General features: G+C 40.2%; 1 protein-coding gene across 10 annotated transcripts in view; it reads right to left on the minus strand.

Moving 5' to 3' along the window:
- Dock7 (dedicator of cytokinesis 7) overlaps nucleotides 1–22805 on the minus strand; it is a 183500-nt gene that overhangs the window by 79779 nt on the left and 80916 nt on the right. For 9 of the 10 annotated variants that reach the window (NM_001415886.1, NM_001415885.1, XM_063287647.1 and 6 more), the window contains 6 exons: nucleotides 13681–13798; nucleotides 10502–10572; nucleotides 7139–7277; nucleotides 6315–6416; nucleotides 3132–3218; nucleotides 1759–1990 (listed from right to left, as the gene is read on the minus strand). In NM_001415886.1, the coding sequence (NP_001402815.1) occupies nucleotides 1759–1990; nucleotides 3132–3218; nucleotides 6315–6416; nucleotides 7139–7277; nucleotides 10502–10572; nucleotides 13681–13798 (749 nt within the window). Of the gene's footprint in view, nucleotides 1–1758; nucleotides 1991–3131; nucleotides 3219–6314; nucleotides 6417–7138; nucleotides 7278–10501; nucleotides 10573–13680; nucleotides 13799–22805 lie in introns of those variants that run through there. The other variant, XM_063287650.1, reaches the window with a different exon arrangement.

Consider the following 22805-nt stretch of genomic DNA (forward strand, 5'->3'; position numbering starts at 1 on the left):
GGCCATAGACTCATCCTCTGCAACCATTAATTAAAGACTTTCAAAGAACAGTGCCCTGGGCCATGGTGAAGAGTAACCAGGACAGGACTACCCAAGCAGGCTGAGAGGACTTCACACACAGTGAAAACAAAGCACACAGTACTATTTTGATCAATGTCTTGCAATTTATTTTTATTATATTTCTATAATCCCAAACAAGTAATAACTTCCTTTTCTTAAAAGCCATCCTAAAAGTCCTCCTTTACTCGCTCTATTTTCTCTTGACTTAATATCAGGGTTTTATCATTTTAAGTAAGAACCTATCTGCTTTAGATCTTTCTACTTTCAACAACAGTGTCTTTCGTGTATGTACTCACGCATGTGCATGCAGGTGCCCGTGAGCCACAGCATAGTTAGGAAGGGTGCACATGTGCCAACAGCATATGTGAGGTCAGAAGTTGTCTTCTACCTTGTTTGTTTTGTTTGTTTGTTTGTTTGTTTGAGATAAGGTTTCTCTGTGTAGCCCTGGCTGTCCTGAACTCACTCTGTAGACCAGGCTGCCCTCAAAACTTACTGATTCACCTGCCTCTGCCTCCTGACTGCTGAATTTAAACCCAGTGCCTGGCTGGGTTTTTTTGTTTGTTTGTTTGTTTCTTTCTTTCTTTCTCCCTTGTTTGGAGTCAGGGTTTGTTTGCTGTTCTTCTTCTGTGTGTGCCAGACTAGCTGGCCCATGAGCCTCCAGGAAGTCCCTTTTCTCCAACTTCCACCTTCCCACAGTAATTCAGGCACTGTAGACACTTACTCTGCATTCGGCTAGTATATGGGATCTTGGAAATTTAAACTCAGGTCTTTCATAGTTGCTGCACTTTGATTTACTAAGACATCTCCCCAGCTCCTGCATTGTGTGCCTTTAAAAGTAAAATTTGGTCATGTTGCTTTCTTAATTGGAGCCAGATCCCTGAAAGGCTAATATTTCTGGTTTCCTAAAGAGTAGTAAAAAGGCCTACCACTATCTCCTCTCTTATACATCACCTCTAGTTACCAAACCTCTACTTTATAGCTCGTTCCTTACAAGTCTTCCCATAGCTTCCCAATCCTTTGTGTCTGTGTTACATACATCAAGGTGCCTCCTTCTCCTTGAAGAGTACTTATGAAATTCTCCAATTCATGTCTGAGTATTTGAACCAAGAACTTCCTCCACTTACAAGTGTCCCTAGAAGAATATATATCTCAGGATGCTGAGCAGATATCTCTTTAGTGCCACCAGTTAACAAATGTTAATAACAAGGTAGCTAGTGTTTCGTTCCAGCTCAATTTCTTCCCAAGATTTTTATTTGGAAAGGGTGCAAATGAGAAACAGTTCTATTATTCAGACTACAAAAGAGAATAAAACAGTGGTTTTGAGAAAACAAGGAGAAGAGCTATAGGAAATAAAGGATAATGGATGAAGACGCAGAATGGATACACTGTATGCTCTATAAAATGGAACAGGATTATTTTTTGGCTGCTTTTCTTAACAGCAGTTGGACAGTATCAATGAATATCTGATTCATCATAAGTGCTTAGTAAATTTGGTGACTGAATATTAATTTGTTTTGATAGTTTGAGTAAAAGTCTATAAATAATTATCATATCCTGGCACATACAAGTCAGTAGTGCCTTCCACCCCCTCCCACAACAAGCACAGCAAACAGAAATCAAGATTCTTTTTAAATCTAAGTTAGAATGCAAAATTATAAATTATCAGTCTAATGATTCATCCCGCATAAATATATTTACCTATTTGGCCAGCAATCACAGGAGGTCTAACAACTAAAAGTATGAGTTTATCAAGCAGAAGATGAAGAAACCGAACTACTGGTTCCAGCTGTGAGGAATTCAAGGCTGAAATGCTGCTCTTCAGTTCACTCTCTAAGTTGTTTTCCATGATCCGCATGTCCCCAATTCGAACCGGGAACATGTGTTCATCCAGAGCATTGACAAGAGCAAAGAATTTGTCAAGATAAGGGTCCTAAAATAAAGAACAAACACAGAACTAAACAATTCTAACCTCATCAATTCCCAAACTCTCAGGAACTACAAAACATTAATATCTCATATTAACTGATCATGCAAAAAGTCACACACAAGTATACACACTGTTTCCAATGTAATATATCCCTTCTTACTAGTCATTGTAAAACAGCCATCTCAAATTCTATCAGTTACTCAAGGAATCTCTGACTGATGGAGGAAGTCACTTGTAGTTGGAGTCTGCCTAACTTTTGAAGTTCAGTTCTCATGGCAGGTACTTTAGCAAGCTGTGCCTGTTACTTACTCACTGTCTCATAGTTTCTACCCCACCTTCCTTCTCACACGATACAATACAGAAGCTAACTCCTCCCACCCATGCTACCTTGTCAGCTGTAGAAAGTTGGGGCTTGATGACCTGACAAGGCTCCTTCTTGTCCTGGTGGGAGATAGATGGGAAGGATGTGTGGCAAGGCATGGTGGCTCTGCTGCTCCTACGGTAGGCACTCGCCACCGGTTTCTTTGACACCACAGAAAAACGCTAAGCTACATGTTGTTACAGCAACGGGTCCAGTGCCCAGAGTCTGACTGTCAGTCTTAAGGAGCTTCCTTTGGCCTTCTAAGATTCTTTGTTGAGACTGCGCTGTCTGCTATCTGTCGTTATCATAGAATTCTTTTAACATTCATTTAGTAGAAAATCATCTTTAATATTTTGAACAAGTCTGCACTTAAAATGTTATTAATTCAAATTGCTGGTGGATTTGTCTCCTAACTGAACCTGTCTGCTGTTATACAGCATCTCTCCTTACTGCTAACAGAGTCAAAAACCTGGACCAAACAATCTCTTAAAAATGTTCCACCTGAGATAATTGACTCTGACTTCAAAGGAGCTCAAAAGAGGTCTTCTACTCTATTTTGCCATGCACCAGAAATTAAAAACAAGAAAAGGACCCATACTTGTTCAAAATACATCAATCACATTTAAAAGACAAAGGATTTAATGGCATTTAATGAAAAAAAAATGCCTAAATCTGTTTTTAAGTAAATATATTCCTAAAGTCTGGCAGCCAACAGAACGAACATGAGATATATGTTCAACTCATCTAAGTGAAATCTGATTATAAAGAAATACGAAAACTCACTTGTGTGTGAATGGATGAAACAGCAACAACTTCAACATTAAATACTCCTTTGTGGTTGTCCACCCACTTCATACCTGGTAGAGGAACCTGTAAGACACCAAGCAGAGCTTGCACATGCTTGCAAAGGCTTTACGACTAAAAGTACTAAGAAAATACCTATTTTGATTTATTTTGATAACTCCATACATTTACACAATGCATTCCCTCCTCCCAACGCCCCTGAGGCCCCTCAATACAAGCAAATATATACACCGGACTTCTGCTACTCACAGCTAAAACTCTGGGTAAAATGGACAAATTGAACATGAAGACTTTAAAAGGTGAAAGAAGAGACAGGCTGGCAACCTCAGCAAGCAAAGACCCCAAAGCAGGTTTCGTGTATGTTATTTATGCTTTGGATATCCAGGGCAGTGTGTGAGAGAAAAGTACTCCAAAGAGCCACAGAGGGACCTCTGCCCTAGCTAGCAAAGCCAACCACACTTCAGCCATCAGCCAATAATCATCCGTGAGACAGATGAAATCTACACAGCCTTGAAGTCTTGCCAAAACAAGTGGAATATATGAGGGACAGCACACCCTCCTCAGCTGTGCTTTTATGTGTAGAACGAAAACCTAGCACAGCTGGTAGTCCCACTTCAAATTCCCACATGAAGCCCACATGAAGGTGGAGATGCAGTCCCTCTACTGAGGCACATAATAAAGGTCTGGAGCCCAGGACACCTGTTCAGCTCACTGTAGGCGTCAAGACACTGCTGTGCTGTGGGCTCCGAAGGCTTGAATGCTAAGTGATGGGCATCTGGAGAGTGACTGCTGGACAGGGGTTTCTATCCTCTTGGGTAGCCTGCTCCCTTGATGGATTCAGGAAAAGACAACAGTATTATGAGGTCGTGGAATCTAAGAGGTGGAACCAAGTTGGATGCAGTTGTCACTGTCAGCATGCTCAAGATTTCTCTTGTCCAGGACCTTTCTATCTTCTGCTTCTGTCCGAAGTGAGGAACTCTCCTCTCCCTCCCTTAGAATGCCATGACGCTCTTTTGTTTTCTCACAACTTCAGAGCAACACAGGCACACAAACTGTAAACCACCAGTATCTACTTCGTTCATATTGTCTCCTCAGGCATTTGCCACAGAGGTGCGAAGCTGACTCACTCAACTTAGGGAGGGGTACCCCACAAAAAGGGTGAGAAACACATGTGTTTAAAGGAAAACAGTCAAAAGATTGAGAAGATGAAGAGTAATAAAACTACATTAAAAAACATTTTAAGAGCTTTAAGTAGTAATTACCAGGTAAAATTAAAGAAATAGTTTTGTTAGAAAAATAAGTTTCTTAGCACTTAAGCATGATTTCATGTAAAGTACAGCATTAAGACCTAATAAAACAAAAAAATTTTAATTCATCAAGTGGGCTGGGGATTTTGCTCAATGGTAGTATACTTATCTAGGATGTAAAAAGCCCTGGGTTCCACACCCAGCACAGGAAGGGAGAGAGGAAGAGAAGAAGGGAGGCAGGGAGGGAGCAAGGTATTAGGTGTCATATTTACAAGCTGCCTCCCCACTGTGCACACCTTTCTGTCCACCCCACACATCCCCTCCCACAATCCTCAGGAATTCTTTTTACCTTCTCTTGGTCTCTTTCTGAGTTTTTAGCCTTTAAGCTACATTAACTTCCACTGAAACACACACACACACACACACACACACACACACACACACACACACACACTATAAGCTATCTGCATACGAGAAAGAACATTTGGTGCTTATATTACTGTGTTTGATTAATCTCAAGAAATAAACTTTCCAGATTATGTAAAACTAAAATGCTTTCCCTCACAATTTTAAAAGTTTACCTTTTCAGGGATTCTGTGTACAAAGGAATGGCTTTGTCGTGGCACATTTATGTGTATTTGCCACTATAAAACTTTTATTCTTGCTTTTAAAATCTAATATGTACTGTTATGTATATGGGTGCTTTGCCTGCATGTATGTCTGTGCACTACATTTGTACAGTCCCCATGGAGGCCAGAAGAGGGTCTGATCCCTGTGACAGCAATTGTAGGTAGTGGCTAACTGCTACATGGGCGCTGAGAATCAATCCTAAATCATCTGGAAGAGGAGGCTCTTAACTGCTGAGCCATCAGCTGAGCTCTGATTGTTTGGTTCATGTATGTTATCCACACATGCAGATGGTCAGCATGCACTTGTATGAGCATTTGTACCTGCAGACAGTCTGCATGTTCTTGTATGAGCATTTATACAACAGTTCCTACAAGAAAACAACTGGCCTTGCTTCAGAAACTGGCTTTGCACTTGAAAATTATTTCAGTAAAAACAAATCATAATTAATTTACACAAAAATATATTTTCTTATATAAATTTGCTCTGAAATATGATTTGTTTAAAACAACAGCAAACAAAGAGTAAGAAGTATTTATTTACTCTTAGGAAAAAGGCCAGGCTTGTGCATACCAACGCCATACAAACTGGAAGGTGCCTGAAAACAGACAGAAGCTGGGCAAAGAAAGCGCAGGTTTCCTAGATGCTCACCAGGAACTACAATGAGCTCAGTACCTCTGTGAATATGTACAGATATCTACCATTGCAAGAGGTATATCTATAGACAGTAAGCAGATAACAGCCAATGGCGAAAAGTGCAAAGAGGAAAAAGACAAAGTGAGAAAGAAGGTCAGGTGTAGTGGCTGCTTCCTCTTAGGCTGAATGTTCACAGATGTCTTCTCCGATGAGGTGTTGGAGTGACTGGTGAAAAGGAAAAGCAGGCCCTGAGATGGGGCACTGGCAGGCGAGGAAGAGCACAGGCTTCAGGAGAGCAAGGCTGAGAGGGCAGAGTGGGTGACGAAACACGGTATGAGGGTCAGAGGATAGCCTGGTGGGTTATTATATATAGTTTATTTGAAAGTCTTGAGCTACAGTTTATAAACAAATGCCATGTTTATACATTCACGATATAGTCCAGGTTAGTGCAAACCTGTGTCAATCCTCCTTAGTCATGTAGGAACTAGTTTGCTACCATATTTTAGAAAGAAAAATTATAGCTATCAATGAAAAATATTCTCCTATGTGCATTCACATAGAAGAAACAACGAATCTTTCTTTGGTAAACATCTTAAGATCACAATCTTTTTTCATTCAGTCTGGAGAGTGAAACATGCTGAAAGGCACTGACCTCAGGAGAAAGCACTGAGTAAGCCTGCGGTGGTTTTTCCAGTGAGACTGGCAGGCAGAACTGCCCCGTCTTCAACCGTCCATTCTGCAGCATTGGTATCCACTTTAAATAAAAGAGACATGGGTCTGTTATAAACGTCATTAACAGGTAGTACATGTAACTACCTAAGTAACCAACACTGGGTCTTCAGCACTCCACTTCCAAACCGACCATTTTACCATGAAATATTTAGTACGTGGCCTTATTATCCAAGGAAGAATTAGTTCTAGAAAAGGCTACAAAATCAATTTAAAAACAGTTTCACTTTAATCAGAGAAAGCTTTGAATATTGGAAATAAAAGTATAAATATAATTTATTTCCTAGCAGTTACCATAATTTCTGTCATAAACATAAGAGACAAAAATATTGCATCAAATATAAATTTAAGCTGAAGGATAAATTCTACAACAAAACTGTGTGACAGCACCCGACACTGCCCTGCACTGTGTGTTAGCCTTGGAAATATGACCATATCCAAGGCTTTCATTTCTTGTCTATGGGTTTCTTTTATTCATTTGAACCATTCTCTCATTAAATCTATTATATTTATACTGCATTAGGAAAACACCCAACAATCAGAGCCAACACCTAAGCCTTTATGGAAGTTACTACCTAGCTAAGGGCATTAGTGAGCCTCTGTGGCCAGGATGCTTCCTTAACCTTACTTGGGGGAGAGTCCGATGGGCAGCATGCACACAAGAGGAAACATCTAAGGAGCGCTACATTTCAAAAATATTTTAAGATTTACAACCTTCAACATAAATGCAGTAACAGAAAGACTTACAGTATATCCAACTGGGGTTTCAAGAGGAGTGTTTTGTTTCTGTTGACAACTAACATGATAAAAAGTAAAGAGCAGGTGGTGATGGTCGGTTAACGTGGCGGGGAGTTTGACCTTGACTTCCTCGTGAAAATCAGGAGACCTTCATACAAAGAATAAAACACAAAAATCAAGAGTCAGTGATTTGTTTAAAGTGGATAACGACTGCATTTGCTTCTTTGACTGATCTCAAGATTAACTTAGGTTCATGCACAGCTTTTTCTCTACTCCAGGGAGCACACTCATCATCATTTTTAAATAATTAACTTCTACTTCCAGATAAGGGAGCAAACGACTGTTTCTGAAATTGTTCATAACGTTTTATGAATGAGCTGAGGCATCCTACTATTTGAAAATCCATTAATAATTACCATCTAGACAATGAGATCTCCATCACTCTGGACAGTGTACTACATTTATGAACCAAATTTGGTACCCACTACACAGAAAAGTCAAACAGTATTTTGGGTACATATTTTTAAGCCATACTATGCAGAAACATTTTCCTTTTGCTGGGGTCCAGCCAGCCTCTGGGAAGGGAATCTCTAAAGATACCTAGACACTAAGTCAGGCTCTCTGTGGACTGTTTTCTTTCACTTGTTCCATTGTTAAAGGGAATAAATACTGTTAACAAACAGACTGCTGCTGACACAAGAAAATAAAGACACAATCAGAGAAAGCCTGCAAAGTGAACTTGTCCAACTGCATAGAAGTGCTCCTAACCATTACACTGATGCAAACAATGTCCTGCTTGATGACCATGATGCTTTCTTTCAAAGGGAGGGGTTGTCTCAAGGGACACTTTAGTAGACTCAATCACTCAGTAGGCATCTTACTTTTCCACTCTCAGCATGGTTCAGAATGATACTCAGTGGAAACACAGTCGAGCCGTATGTTCCAGCCACCTCTAAAGGGAAGGCTGTCCGTCCTGCCAGGTAAGCTTCCTTCTCAGACGTCAGTCAGTCATACTCTTCTTGTTCAAACCAGCCTCGAAATTTGGCAGGTGTGGATTTGATCACAGAAACACTAAGTGCAACTAGGCCTTAAATAAGGTAACAGGAAAGGGCTAATGCCAGCTGAGAGCTTGATGCCTGGTGAACATTTTCAAAAGTATCGTTACTAAGCTCACCAACCATCACTGAGTTATAAAAACCTGGATTTATAAGCTACGTCAGGCAGTACTGCCACTAATAATTAAAACAATAATAATAATAATGACCTAGACAAACTGAGAAATTTTAGAAATTGTTGATTTTACAGAAATTTATTTCCTGTTATGCAATATTTGGGTTCTTCATTTCTCCTTAAAATCACATTATAGGTGTCTGAAAGAATAACTGATTTCAATATGTTAGTTTGTCATATTTGGACTAAATTTTTATTTTTGTGGTTGTTTAAAGATGAATAAGAAAATTACCCTTAAAGCTATATAACTCAGTAGGAATATGAATTGGACAGAGAGGCCAAAAGGTATAAGGGTTGGCAAATGTTCACAGGCCAAGCCCAGCACATTACCTAGTTTTATATTCCTGGAGGTCAGGTTTCATATTTTTAAATTGTTTTAAAAAATCTGAATAACAATATTTCTTAATATGAAATGGAAATTTAGGGTCCATAATAAACTTTTATTAGACCACAGCCATAGCACACTATTGTAACATCACTGACTGACTACTGTGCTTTAGTGATAAAGTAGCAGAACTCAGTGACTACAAGAGATAGTATGTAGCCATAGGCTTCGATCATATACTATCTAATCCTTCACAGAAAATGTCTGTCCACTCCTGATGGAGAGCACGTAGATTAAGCACTTCAAGAACAAAATTAAACAAGGCTATTTCAGTTTGAGATCAAAATGTGATATTTGATACAGGCCTGACAGAGTGTGTAGCATTTAGTAAACACAGGTCCAAGAAACAGAGACCACAAAAAAACAGGAAGGAGAGTATTAAGCTTTACAATTCTTATTAGATTCCAGAGAACATAAGGCGAATGTCAAAGATGTCAAATTCTGAACCAGAAAAATGATAATGTCACTATTAAAAACAGAGAGTGCTATATAGACAAACATGGAAACCAAGAAGACAGGACATGCAAACCAGTGTGTCTTCTCGGTCAACGAAAAGATACATGAGCTCAAAAGGCCAGGACTGGAAAGATCTGGAAGTGTTCCATATAAATGTTACAATAGAAGCGTTTTCACTGAATACAGCAGAGGGAGATCACTTAGATACAGACACGGAAGAGTGAGCAAAGCTGTAGTATTTTATGTGGAGTCACTGCAGATAGAAAATCTCAAAAGACAAACAGAACGGAATGAAATGTGGCTGCAGAGTAAAGGCGAGAGAGGGAAGTCTAAGGGCGAGCAGAAAGCACGCACTGCAATAGCACCAGGCAATGGCTCAGGGCCTGTTACACATGAAGCATAAGCTTCACTCTGAGTACGGATGGAGCCAAGAAACAACTGTGGTGGGCAAGAGACAGGAGCTGACCATATGCTGAAGAAGTGGAACAGACTGGGAGCAGACGTGAATGAGTCGCATGGAGAGGAGAGGAGCCTTGCTACTACTGAAAGAGAAGGGAAGCAGACGAGTATGGAGACTATCTAAGCAGTGAACAGAGAAATTACAGATCTCAAATTTGACAACCAAAACCAATAAGCTAGAAATGCAGAAAAAAAAAGTAGAAGTTGCAGGAAGCCCCCATAGTTACTGGTTCATGAGAGGAAAGATACAAAATAAAACCAAACCAAAAAGATCACAAGAAGACTATAAAAGAGGGGCTAAGAGAACAAAAATGAATGACTATAGCCCCAACATGTGATACACAGTTCTGCAATAGGACAATTTTGTCACTTTTCCCCTTTAACAGACTCAGTAACTAGCCCTTCCACACACACAGGAAGAAGGAAATAAAGCTAGACAAGGTTAATAATTTCTCAGAGAACAAACCCTGAGAAGCTACTAAGTCACTAGATCCTGGGATGGTGACCACATCACCCCTGTAGGGACCTTGAGAAGAGCAGACTTCAACAAAATGAGGAAGTATCTGAGGAAAATAATAAGGCAGAGATCAACGGGCCAAAGCACCCAACACTAATCAATAACTATACAGGAAGAAACAGAATTTTAAAAGATGTTCTTGTCTAAAGCCTTTGCCATGTCTACAAAGAAGAGCTGCACATCTACAGACGGAAACTGTCATTCTGATGTCAGTCGTGAGTTTGGCACACTCAGTGCAGCAAGCATTTGGTAAACATACTAATGTGAGTGCTAACAATGCCACTAAGAAGTGAGTAACTTTGAAAGAAATATTTTAATTCAGTACCTGTTATGATATACTACGGCTGTATAGGCTTCCTTTGAAAATTCTGAACAGCTAGATTTACCAAAGATTACCTGTAACAAATAACAGCATGTTGAAACTTGGTTGTAGTAAATGCTGGATGGTTCACATCTATGTAAGAATTGTATGCTTTAATAACTACTTAAGAAAACGGGCACAATCGCCCGGTGAAGAACAATGTGCCTCCTTACAATCTATAAAAGCTCAACCGCTTAACTATCTTCCCAATGATAAACCCATCTGACATTCAACCATTCAGAAAGTTTCTACAGTTATATTTCTATTCACTGAGTAGTAAGATACATTTTTGTCCTCTTCCCCTTCCCTACTTTTCTGAGACAGGGCTTCACGTAATCAGAGGTGGCCTTGATCTTCACATGTAGTTGAGGACTGCCTTGACTCTAATGCTGGGAACTAGAGGCATGTGTCACCATGCCTAGTTTTATGCACCCAGGGCTTCATTCATGCTAGGCAAGGTCTCTAGCAACTGAACTACATCTTCAGCCCTCTTTCCTTTTTCTTAAAGGAAGTGAACATTCAGGGAATAACATATACTTTGAACTTAAAATAAGAAAGTTATTCCAGCATGGTGGCATTAATATACAATGCGATGGCTTTACGATAACATGAAAGTCATTCTGAAGATCAAATAACCCATTGTTTATAAATGATACAAAGTACTACTTTTACGGTTATGCCCTTTATCTTTTACTTAGAATATGCCCTGCAAGTTACTTCGTAATTGAGGTGCTCAGTTTAGACTTATGCATGTGTGTTAGTTTTAAAATCCACCACATATAAAAAATGTACAGTAGGTACACAAAATTGAGCCAGCAGCACGGTTAGAGGCTGATGTTGTCACTACTATGACTACTATGACAGTACAGTTTGGAAATGGCTCAGGTTAAGCACTGTAAGTCTGGCAGCTGTACTTACATCTGCACGTCAGTGCACGTGGATCGTCAGACGGTAAAACAATTCAGCTTTTTCCTTTTGTAAAGACGGTAACTGACATTTGTTTCTCTTTCTAAAATTTTAAGCAGGTGATTCTATTTTAAATGAGTAGCATATGCAATAATATTTACTCCCTTTGATAGACTCTATTTAATCAATTTTCAAATGCTTTAGTATATGTGTTCATTTATTTTTGTTCTTATTTCAATTTGAGTAGAGCTCCACTATGAAGCCCAGGTTGAACTTGAACTTGATAGGTAGTCCAGGCTGGTTTTACATTCTCAATCTTCCTGTAGCAGCATCCCAAGTACCGGAATTAAATACAAGCACCACCATACCTTAATGTGCTTTTAAAATATTTTACTTCTGCACCCTAATTACAATTATATAATAAAAATTTATATGGAGACCCCTAGGATAGTCATAGTCAAAAGCATAAACAAATGCATTAGGCTCATGTATAAATGTTTTCATAGCTGCCATTTACACTAACATAGAAGCATTATATTCTCATGTAAACAATACACAGGTGAAAGGAATACAGCATCTTCTTTTCTTTAGAAATTATCTCTTTTCATAAAGCAAAATATTTACCTATGCAACCAGAAGAGAACAAGTGGAATGTGTTCAGGTTTGATCGTCAGACATGTTGTCTGTCTCTCAACGACATGGGTTGAACACTAATTAAGTGCCCAGCACAATGATAGCATCAAGATACAGATATGTGTAGACAGGACCCCTGCCCTCAAGGAGCTCACAATCTAACATATATAGTAAATGAGCAGGCAATCACATTGGGTAAGGAGTGAGACAATTCTGTCTCAACACCTAAGATGGCAGGACTAACTGCCCATGCGGGTGGGATGTACCCAGTGCTATGTGGAAGACACCAAGAAAGTACTAAGACATGGAAGATTCTGGAAAGTAAACAATGCAACATTCATTGACATATACAACATCTTCCATAAAGCTCAAACCTACATGGCAACTCATATATAGTATCTGCTTTGACAGTATATTACCTCAACCAAAACTGAACATTTATTCATTTAGCCAAAGTAAAGATCTAGTAAAGAACAAAATACTAGTTTCAAGCTTCAGAAATAAACTTCACATCTATTCAGCAAATATCTATTCAACACAACAAGATATATGTTAAGTTCTGAAACAGCTGCTGCGAGAGAATACAAAGATGAATAATTTGTGTTCACTGGTGTCAAGGGGATCTATGTGTGGATACAAGTGTGCCAACAAAAAAGAAGAAAACCCTCTTCCCCTGTGAGTAGAAACCTCTTCAGAATCTGGTCAAAAGCTCTGAAAAGCCATGCTCAGCCAAGCATCTCACTACATTTGCCCTGTCTAAGGCTAAACAATACGCACAGCAGGCACCTATTCTGTGTTCCCAACTACAATTACCCCGATCTCAACTGTCCCAGAGCTTGAATTCATTAGCATGAGCAGTTGTGGGAGTGAAGCATCACCTGAGGCTAGCCACAACAGACTCCTACCTTACCTGACATCACAGCCATTTCACTGTACCCGTGACTCTCAGGGACAGTCCTGGACCTGCCTTGCTCCTCTTCTAGACCCACTGTTATTACTAAGATGCTTACTTGCTATGTCTCCAGGCATCCTCTCCCACCTCTGAACACCTTTCTGGTTGACTCTATATCAGTTTTTCACAAAGTACATCACAATTCTCAATTTTTTTTTTTGATTGCTACTTAGTTTAGAGCCACAGAGATGAGTGAATTCAGCCTGGGCACTGGGTGTTCTAACAACTCCCTAGATATATCTAATATGTACCCAAGATTAGTCTCTAGGAGCCATCTGCAAAGGACATCATCTCCTACTGCCCTCACCTGCCGTTCTCCCAACTAGGGGCTGAGGAAAATCAGAATCACAAGGGCCAAAGTAGAGCAAAACCACCGACTACGAGAGGGTTCCCCAGACAGATGCAGTGCAGTCTCTTGATTACAAAATGTATTCATCTTTGCACCTCTAGGAGTGCTTCACATACGCCAAGTACTCATAAATAACCGGAACTAAGCATATTTCTCTCCACTCAGGAAGTGACGTAGTCAGAAATATGCTTTAAAAGAAGACATTACATTGCAGTTTAGAGCTTCCAATCAGTGATATTAAAAAAACAAAACTTATCTACTTAAATAAAGTGTAAGAGAGGAACAGTGAAGAGCAGCTCTTACCGGCATTGCATTGCTCGGGTCTTCCCCATACATAAACTGGACTTTCACTGTGATGTTTCTGGCAGAGCCTTGACGGTTGGCAAAATTAAGACTTTGAGGGTAAATGTAGAGAAGATTTCTGTAAAAGAAAGAAGTGTAAGTGACAGTGAGTATGCATCAAAGAATGCTGTGGGCATAAGCTCTAAGTATACATATCTATGAATAGTGTATGTCTTCACTGAATATCACAAAAGAGACAAATGAAAAAGCATGCAATTACTATTTGCCAGTGCCTGTGCTGAGTATTTTCATGTATTGATCCTTAGAGTAATATTTAAATACAAAGCAATCAAATATATCCTGCTTTTACAAATGAACTGAAATCCAGAAAAATTACTGTTTTTCATAAGCAAATTAAACACTAAAGCTGAAGACAGACCATAAACCAGACTCCCAACATTTTCTTTCTTCTATAAGAGACTTCTGAGAATTAAGTATGGGTTAAAACATTACCAAGAACTTAAAAACACTTCTGATTCTATTTTAGCTCCTCCAAGCAGATACAAACAAAACAAATTTCACAAATGTGCTTTTGGTATGATTCTGATTAAGAACTTACAAGGAACAAGATGTCACATTATAGTTCAAAACTATATTGTAGAAACCACAGTAATAGCTCATTAATAAAGTTCTGGTCATGCAAACCAGGGGACATCAGTTCAAGCCAAGAACTGACACAAAAGCGGAAGACATGTCAGTAATACCAGCACTGGTAGGCAGAGGCAGGAGACCCCCGGCCATACTCAACATCCAATCTAGGCTAATCACTTGAGCTTTAGGCTCAGAGTGAAATCCTGTCTCAAAAAACAAGTTAGATACCAACTTATACAAACATGTACACACATGTACATATAAATATACATATGCATATTATAATACAAAAGATGCAACAGTCAGGTACTTACTATAAAATAACTATATTCTACCCTGCATGTATCATAACTGTATACCTTACATGACTTAATAGTTCCTGGTGTCAATATAAAGACAAATAATTCAACCAAAAGCACAAAAATAAAGGATTAAAAATGAGAGTTACACAGAGGAGATGGCCAGATGACCATGAGAATGAATGGGATCTGCAGCTGCTGGGGTTGGTAGGGAGACATCTCCAGTACATGCCAGAGACCTGGGATGGGAGAGGCTCCCAAGAACCAATGGGAGTGACCTTAGCTGAGACTCACAGCAATGGGGATATAGAACTGGAAGAGGTCACCTGTTATAAAAAGGTAAGAACCCCAGTGGGTGACAAAGACACCAACCCACCCACAAAACTTTCGACCTAAAATTATCCTGCCTACAAGAAATGTAGGAATGGGATAGAGCAGATTGAGGGGATGGTCCACCAATAACCAGCCCAACTTGAGAACCATCCCATGGGCAAACACCAATCCCTGACACTATATAATGATACTCTGTTATGCTTGCAGACATGGCTGTTCTCTGAGAGGCTTTACCCAGCAACTGACTCAGACAAATGCAGAGACCCACAGCAAAATGGTGGATGGAGCTTGGGGACTGTTATGGAAGAGCTGGGGAAGGATTAAGGGCCCCGAAGGGGATAGGAACTCCACAGGAAGACCAACAGAGTCAACTAACCTGGATCCTTGGGAGCTCTCAGAGACTGAATCACCAGTCAAAGAGCATACATGGGCTGGACCTAGGCCTCCTTGCACATGTGTAGTCAATGTGTAGCTCAGTCAGGGACAACAGGAGCAAGGCCTATCCCAAAAGCTGTTGCCTGTCTGTGGAACCCATTCCCCTAACTCTGCTGTCTTGTCTGGTCTCAGTGAGAAAAAAAAGCATCTACCCCTAAAGAGACATGATGTGACAGGCTAGGGGAGATACTCAGGGAGGACCCCACTCTCTCATAGGCGAAGGGGAGGGAGGACGTGGTGGGAGGGGCTGTAGGGGGAACGTGAAGCGGAGGCAGCAATTGAGATATAAAGTGAATACACTAAAAATAGAAAATAAAAGCAGAAAACGAAAAAACTAAATGACTTAGGTGAAAAGAGTGAGAACAAAAGAGCAAGAGAGTGAGAGAACGAGAGAGTAAGAGAGCAAGAGAGAGTGAGAGAGCGAGAGCTTATATGAAGACCACTGCATTCCTTTGATGAACAAAATTTTAATACCAACAAAACCCTGAAAACCAACTGCTAGGGCAGAGTGGTATGGCGATATGATTTGATTCAAGAAATTTACTTCTAGTCTAAGAAGAGAATTATACATAAGAATAGATTAGTCTAGTGAAAGTAATTCATTATAATATTTTTATAATCAAAAATAATCAAAGTAACTATAAAAAGATATACTGTTCACCATGATGTTATGAATCCCAAATTAGGGATAGGCATCCAAATAAAACAAGAGTTTAAAATATTCCTAAGCCTGAAAACCTTTAAAAGAGATTACATTTACTCTGAGCATTTCTCTTCTAACTTTTTTTTCTCTGTCCCTTCTCTTTTTTTTAATTTTCTTTTTCTTGGCTATTTTAAGTATTTACATTTCAAATGTTATTCCCTTTCCCCCTCTCCCATAACTTCTAACTTTTAAGATTTATTTTTTGAGACAGGATATTACCATGTAGCACTGGGTGGTTTAGAACCCCCACGTAGACCAACCAACCTCAAACACACAGGAAACTGCCAGCCCCGCCTCTGCCTCTGTGTCTCTCAGAATGAAAGGTGCGCAGGACTGTGCTTAGTTACAGATGTGCAGGACTGTGCTTAGTTACAGGTGTGCAGGACTGTGCTTAGTTACAGGTATGCAGGGCTGTGCTTAGTTACAGGTGTGCAGGGCTGTGCTTAGTTACAGGTGTGCAGGGCTGTGCTTAGTTACAGGTGTGCAGGACTGTGCTTAGTTACAGGTGCGCAGGACTGTGCTTAGTTACAGGTGCGCAGGACTGTGCTTAGTTACAGGTGCGCAGGACTGTGCTTAGTTACAGGTGCGCAGGACTGTGCTTAGTTACAGGTGCGCAGGACTGTGCTTAGTTACAGGTGCGCAGGACTGTGCTTAGTTACAGGTGCGCAGGACTGTGCTTAGTTACAGGTGCGCAGGACTGTGCTTAGTTACAGGTGCGCAGGACTGTGCTTAGTTACAGGTGCGCAGGACTGTGCTTAGTTACAGGTGCGCAGGACTGTGCTTAGTTACAGGTGCGCAGGACTGTGCTTAGTTACAGGTGCGCAGGACTGTGCTTAGTTACAGGTGCGCAGGACTGTGCTTAGTTACAGGTGCGCAGGACTGTGCTTAGTTACAGGTGCGCAGGACTGTGCTTAGTTACAGGTGCGCAGGACTGTGCTTAGTTACAGGTGCGCAGGACTGTGCTTAGTTACAGGTGCGCAGGACTGTGCTTAGTTACAGGTGCGCAGGACTGTGTTTAGTTACAGGTGCGCAGGACTGTGCTTAGTTACAGGTGTGCAGGACTGTGCTTAGTTACAGGTGCGCAGGACTGTGCTTAGTTACAGGTGCGCAGGACTGTGCTTAGTTACAGGTGCGCAGGACTGTGCTTAGTTACAGGTGCGCAGGACTGTGCTTAGTTACAGGTGCGCAGGACTGTGCTTAGTTACAGGTGCACAGGACTGTGCTTAGTTACAGGTGTGCAGGACTGTGCTTAGTTACAGGTGTGCAGGACTGTGCTTAGTTACAGGTGTGCAGGGCTGTGCTTAGTGCCTTTCTCAAATGAAACCTTCCAAGTCCTGGCATCATACAACAAGTCTGATGGTTTTGTGTATGAAAGCTTTTCAAAAAAAATTACAATGTCTTATTTCGAGTATTGCATAAATCTCCTTTATACATTGTATATGCGGACCATAAATGACTTCCAATCTTAGACTAAAGCACATGTGCAAGCATCTAAGCATCTCAAACTGTCACACAGCTATAGTCATGAGCACTCTTGGTAAAGAATAGTCAATCTGTTCGATTGATTAATTACTATGGGATCCCTTGACAACTTTCAGCAGTATTTATTGATAGAAGAAGATGTGGGGTGGGGGGTCGACGCCAGAGCAGCAATGTGGAGTGGCGTTATCATGTTGATGGGAAATTCTTGTGTGTGTGGAGGTGGGGAGGTGGGTCTGGGGGTGGGACAAGGAAGGGAGAAGCAAAAAAGAGAAGGTAGGCAAAATTGTATTCCTAAAATACTAACATGCATGGATTTAGGGTTTTTAAATATATCTTTTTACTTTTAATTTTAATAGTGAAAAACCATACGATTTTCAATGATAAGGGATAAGAATGTGTTTTTAAAAAAACCATTCATCCCCCAAACACTAGTGAAATGGAGAACAGTACTCAAAATGCAATGGCACAAGGCAATTTAAAGAGTGCTACCATATTTAACTAGTTAACCTAACTAACATGGTCCATATGGCATAGTTTTATTAATCTATTCATTCATAAAAGGAGAAATCATGTTCAACATCCTTAGTCATCAGGGAAATGCAAATCAAAACAACCCTGAGATTCCACCTCACACCAGTCAGAATGGCTAAGGTCAAAAACTCGGGTGACAGCAGATGCTGGCAAGGATGTGGAGAAAGAGGAACACTCCTCCACTGTTGGTGGGATTGCAGACTGGTACAACCATTCTGGAAATCAGTCTGGAGGTTCCTCAGAAAATTGGACATTGAACTACCTGAGGACCCAGCTATACCTCTCTTGGGCATATACCCAAAAGATGCCCCAACATATAACAAAGACACATACTCCACTATGTTCATAGCAGCCTTATTCCAGCCAGAAGATGGAAAGAACCCAGATGCCCTTCAACAGAGGAATGGATACAGAAAATGTGGTATATCTACACAATGGAGTACTACTCAGCTGTTAAAAACAATGATTTCATGAAATTCATAAGCAAATGGATGGAACTAAAAAATATCATCCTGAGTGAGGTAACCTAAACACAAAAAACACACATGAAGCTCAAGAAGAAGGAAGACCGAAGTGCAGATGCTTCAGTCCTTCTTAGAAGGGGGAACAAAAATATTCACAGAAGGAAATACGGAGACTAAGTTTGGAGCAGAGACTGAAGGAAAGGCCATCCAGAGACTGCCCCACCTGAGGATCCAGCCCATATACAGCTACCAATCCCAGACAATATTGCTGATGCCAATAAGTGCAAGCTGACAGGAGCCTGATATGGCTGTCTTCTGAGAGGTTCTGCCAGAGCATGACAAATACAGAGGCAGATGCTCGCAGCCAACCATTGAACTGAGCACAGGGTCCCCAGTGGAGGAGTTAGAGAAAGGATTAAAGGAGCTGAAGAGGCTTGCAACCCCATAAGAACAACAATACCAACCAACCAGAGCTCCCAGGGACTAAACCACCATACAAAGAGTACACATGAACAGACTCATGGCTCCAGCTGCATATGTAGCAGAGGATGGCCTTGTTGGGTACCAATGAATGCCTCAGTGTAAGGGAATGTCAGAGCAGGGAGGCAGAAAGAGGTGGGTGAACACCCTCACAGAAGCAGAGGGAGAGGGAATGAGATAGGGGGTTTACGGTCAGAAAACCAGGAAAGGGGATAACATTTGAAATGTAAATAAAAAAAATAATAAGATAAAAAGACGTGCTTGGGGGAAAAAAAGGAAAAATCAAAGATGATTACAACTAGCTAACTGACTCCATATTGCTCGCCCATAAATATTATACAGAATGTTAGAAAATGGGGAATCAAAGAAAGATTTGGACTGCTAACAAGGTTCTGCCAGTAAACACAATTGCCACTAAGCCTGGTGACTACAGGTGGAAGGAGTGTTGATTACTACTGATAGTTGTTCTCTAACCTGTAACATGCTGAGTACACACACACCACACCCCACACACACATACATACGTACACACCACATACATACATACCACCCACACCCACACACACACACACATACACACACACTCACCCCCCCCCCCACACACACACAGACTAATGAGATGTCTTAGAGGGTAAGGAGTGTGTTCTGCAAGCCTAAGAGTGAATTCAATTCTGGAACCCACAGAGGCATACGATGAGAAATGACTCTACAAAACTGTCCTGTAACCTCCACAAGTGTACTCCCCACATCCACACCCACTTATGATAACATGATCAAAAAACAGGCAATATTGAAAAGCCTTGTCTGGTCACAGGGCACATGTAGCTGAACAGGACAGAAATGCCCGTAAGTAGACTAAAACAATGCAGTGCTGGGAATGGGACGCAGAGCATCGCACTGACTGGGTAGGCACTGTGCTAAACCAGCTCTGATGCTGACCTCTTATTTTAAACGTCTACTCAACTCATGTTGCTGTTCTGATCAGACAAAGGATAGAGCTAATGTAGTAAGCTTTTATTTTTTTTTCTTCAATTCACATTTCTATTCATACATGTTTTTCTCGGCTATTTTCAAATATTTTTAACAAACATTGCATTAGTCTTCCATTTATCTACAAGGTAATCAAGATCCATGAAATCCAATACCTTCTTCTGGCCACTGCACACATGTGGGGCACAGATAAGGAATCAAAACACCTATGTATATAAAATAAAAAACAATTCTTTAAAGAGCCAAAATACACCTCGTTTTTAATTTGGAAGTCCTATTACCATAATATTGCACACTCTTGGGAAAGCAAGCAGCCTCTGTGGTTCGTATGGCCGTAAGCATGTTAAAGCTCCTGAGGGTCCTAGAACTTGGTACAACTAGGAAGTTTTGAATAGTGACTCTTAGAAACAGGGATTCGGAAGTTAAGTATCGAGTTTGCTTAACAGTGCTTTATTTTCTTTGGGATTCTGGCTATATTTGGTCAGGGTTTTATTTAAAGGGCCCCTTTTGAGAGACTGGAAAGATGGCTCAGCAGTTAGCAGCACTGGCTATTCTTCCTGGGACCCTGGGTTTGATTCCTAGCACCCACGTGACAGCGCATAACAGTCTCCACCTCAGTCCTAAAGGATCGGATGTCCATTTGCATAGGCACACACGCAAGTAAAACACACACGCACATAAAATTAATTTCTTTAAAAGAAAGGGTTCCCTCTTCACAGTTCCTTTTCTATTAAGGAAATCGCTATATTAAAAGGACTTGCATCTTCTAGATATATGTTTTACATTTATTATATGAAAAACTCTTACACAACCCATGAATAGTAGTTAATGTTTCTAAAATGTACAAGGTATTGAACAAAGGAGCTAGGATATAAAGTAATAATCATTTACGAAAAATGTATAGTGTAACAGAGTAGAGAGATTGGCTCATCATGAACCTCAACGAGGTGGATGGAATTCCGAGGTCAATATTTTTAAACCGCAAAAGCTGACAGCTTAGTTAAGAAAAGTTTCGAAATATGCCCTGCATGACCAAGGATCACTAACTCGTCCATGAAAGGAGAGAATGGAACTGTTCACTCTAGCTCAAATACACTTTTCCATGAAACTGGTTCACTTTTGTATTTGAGTGGATGTATATGTACATGCTTGCTTATTATTCCAGCCAAAAGTATTTATATAATTCTGTAATGCATACTTAAGGAAATGAACACTTGGGTGGGCTGCAGAACTGCTCAGTGGGTAAGTGTCTGCCTTGTACACTATGGTTCTAGGTTCAAGCACCACTACCACCCACATACACATCCTCCAACGAGAAAGTACACACACATATATAGGCTAATCAAAAGATAAAATTCCTAACCAAAATTCAAGAGAGCAAACCTTTTAAAACCTAAATATCCGAAAAGTTCAATGTCTATATACTCTTAACATCAGCCTTCACTAGTAAATTCTGAGTGTAAGCATGTTGTTTCTAACTACAAAGGATAGCTGATATATAACATGCAGTGCCTATTAGACAGCAAGATCAATTACAGTGATTTGAAAATACTAACATTAATCTTTTCACAACCCTAAGTAAAGTATTATCTCCACTGGACAATGGAGGGAACAGAGGAAGCAGACAGCTGTGACGAAGGGTGGGGGAGCTGAAGAGCAGCAGGCTGAGGTGCCAGTGCAAGTGGCCCTGCTCCAGAATCATGCCCACAGCTCTAGAATCATGCTCACAGCTCTAGAATCATGCTCACAGCTCATAACAGTCTCCACCTCAGTCCTAAAGGATCGGATGTCCATTTGCATAGGCACACATGCAAGTAAAACACACATGCACATAAAATTAATTTCTTTAAAAGAAAGGGTTCCCTCTTCACAGTTCCTTTTCTATTAAGGAAATCGCTATATTAAAAGGACTTGCATCTTCTAGATATATGTTTTACATTTATTATATGAAAAACTCTTACACAACCCATGAATAGTAGTTAATGTTTCTAAAATGTACAAGGTATTGTACAAAGGCTCACAGCCAGTATGAAAGCAAACTTTCCTTCTCTAAAGAAACCATTACAGTCAAACCCATAATACTTAATCAACAGAGAGCCTCCATTTTATGACAGGAATGAATTGAAGTTTATTAATTGAATTTTAGAAATGGTGTAATTTGTGAAATTTTACCTGGCAACTTAATTTAAAATGTTTTATATTGATTTTTTTTTCATTGCAAAAAAAGCTAGCTATACACATGAGAGTTGGAAAGATGTTCAGCAGGTATGAGCACGAGCTGTTCTCCAAAGGACCTGGGTTTAACTCCCAGCATCTACATGGTGGCTCACAACCCTCTGTAACTCCAGGGGATCCAATGTCATCATGTTACCTCTACCATGGTACATGCACACACATGAAGGCAAAACACCCAAACATAAAATATTTTTTTAAGCTATGGACTTGATCCTGATGCATGGTGGTAAATGCCCATAATCCTACACTAGAGCAGGAGAATCAGCACAAATATGAGGTCAGCCTGGGCTACATAACAGGACTGTTCTAAAGCAAAACAAATCTACAAATTATATAGTACAGTTATCCCAATAAATGAGGAAACCGATGAATGGGGAAACTGAATAATTTTATAAAGTCAAAACACTAAAGCTATCTTTTAGAACCAAACAACATTGTGATTCTAGAAGTTACCAGTAATTTTATTATGTCAATTTCCCCAAATTTTTTGTAGTAATACTAAGGATAGGGCTGGAGAGATGGCTCAGTGGTTAAGAGCACCTG

Source organism: Rattus norvegicus, chromosome 5, assembly GCF_036323735.1.
Source record: "Rattus norvegicus strain BN/NHsdMcwi chromosome 5, GRCr8, whole genome shotgun sequence".
Lineage (NCBI taxonomy): Eukaryota > Metazoa > Chordata > Mammalia > Rodentia > Muridae > Rattus > Rattus norvegicus.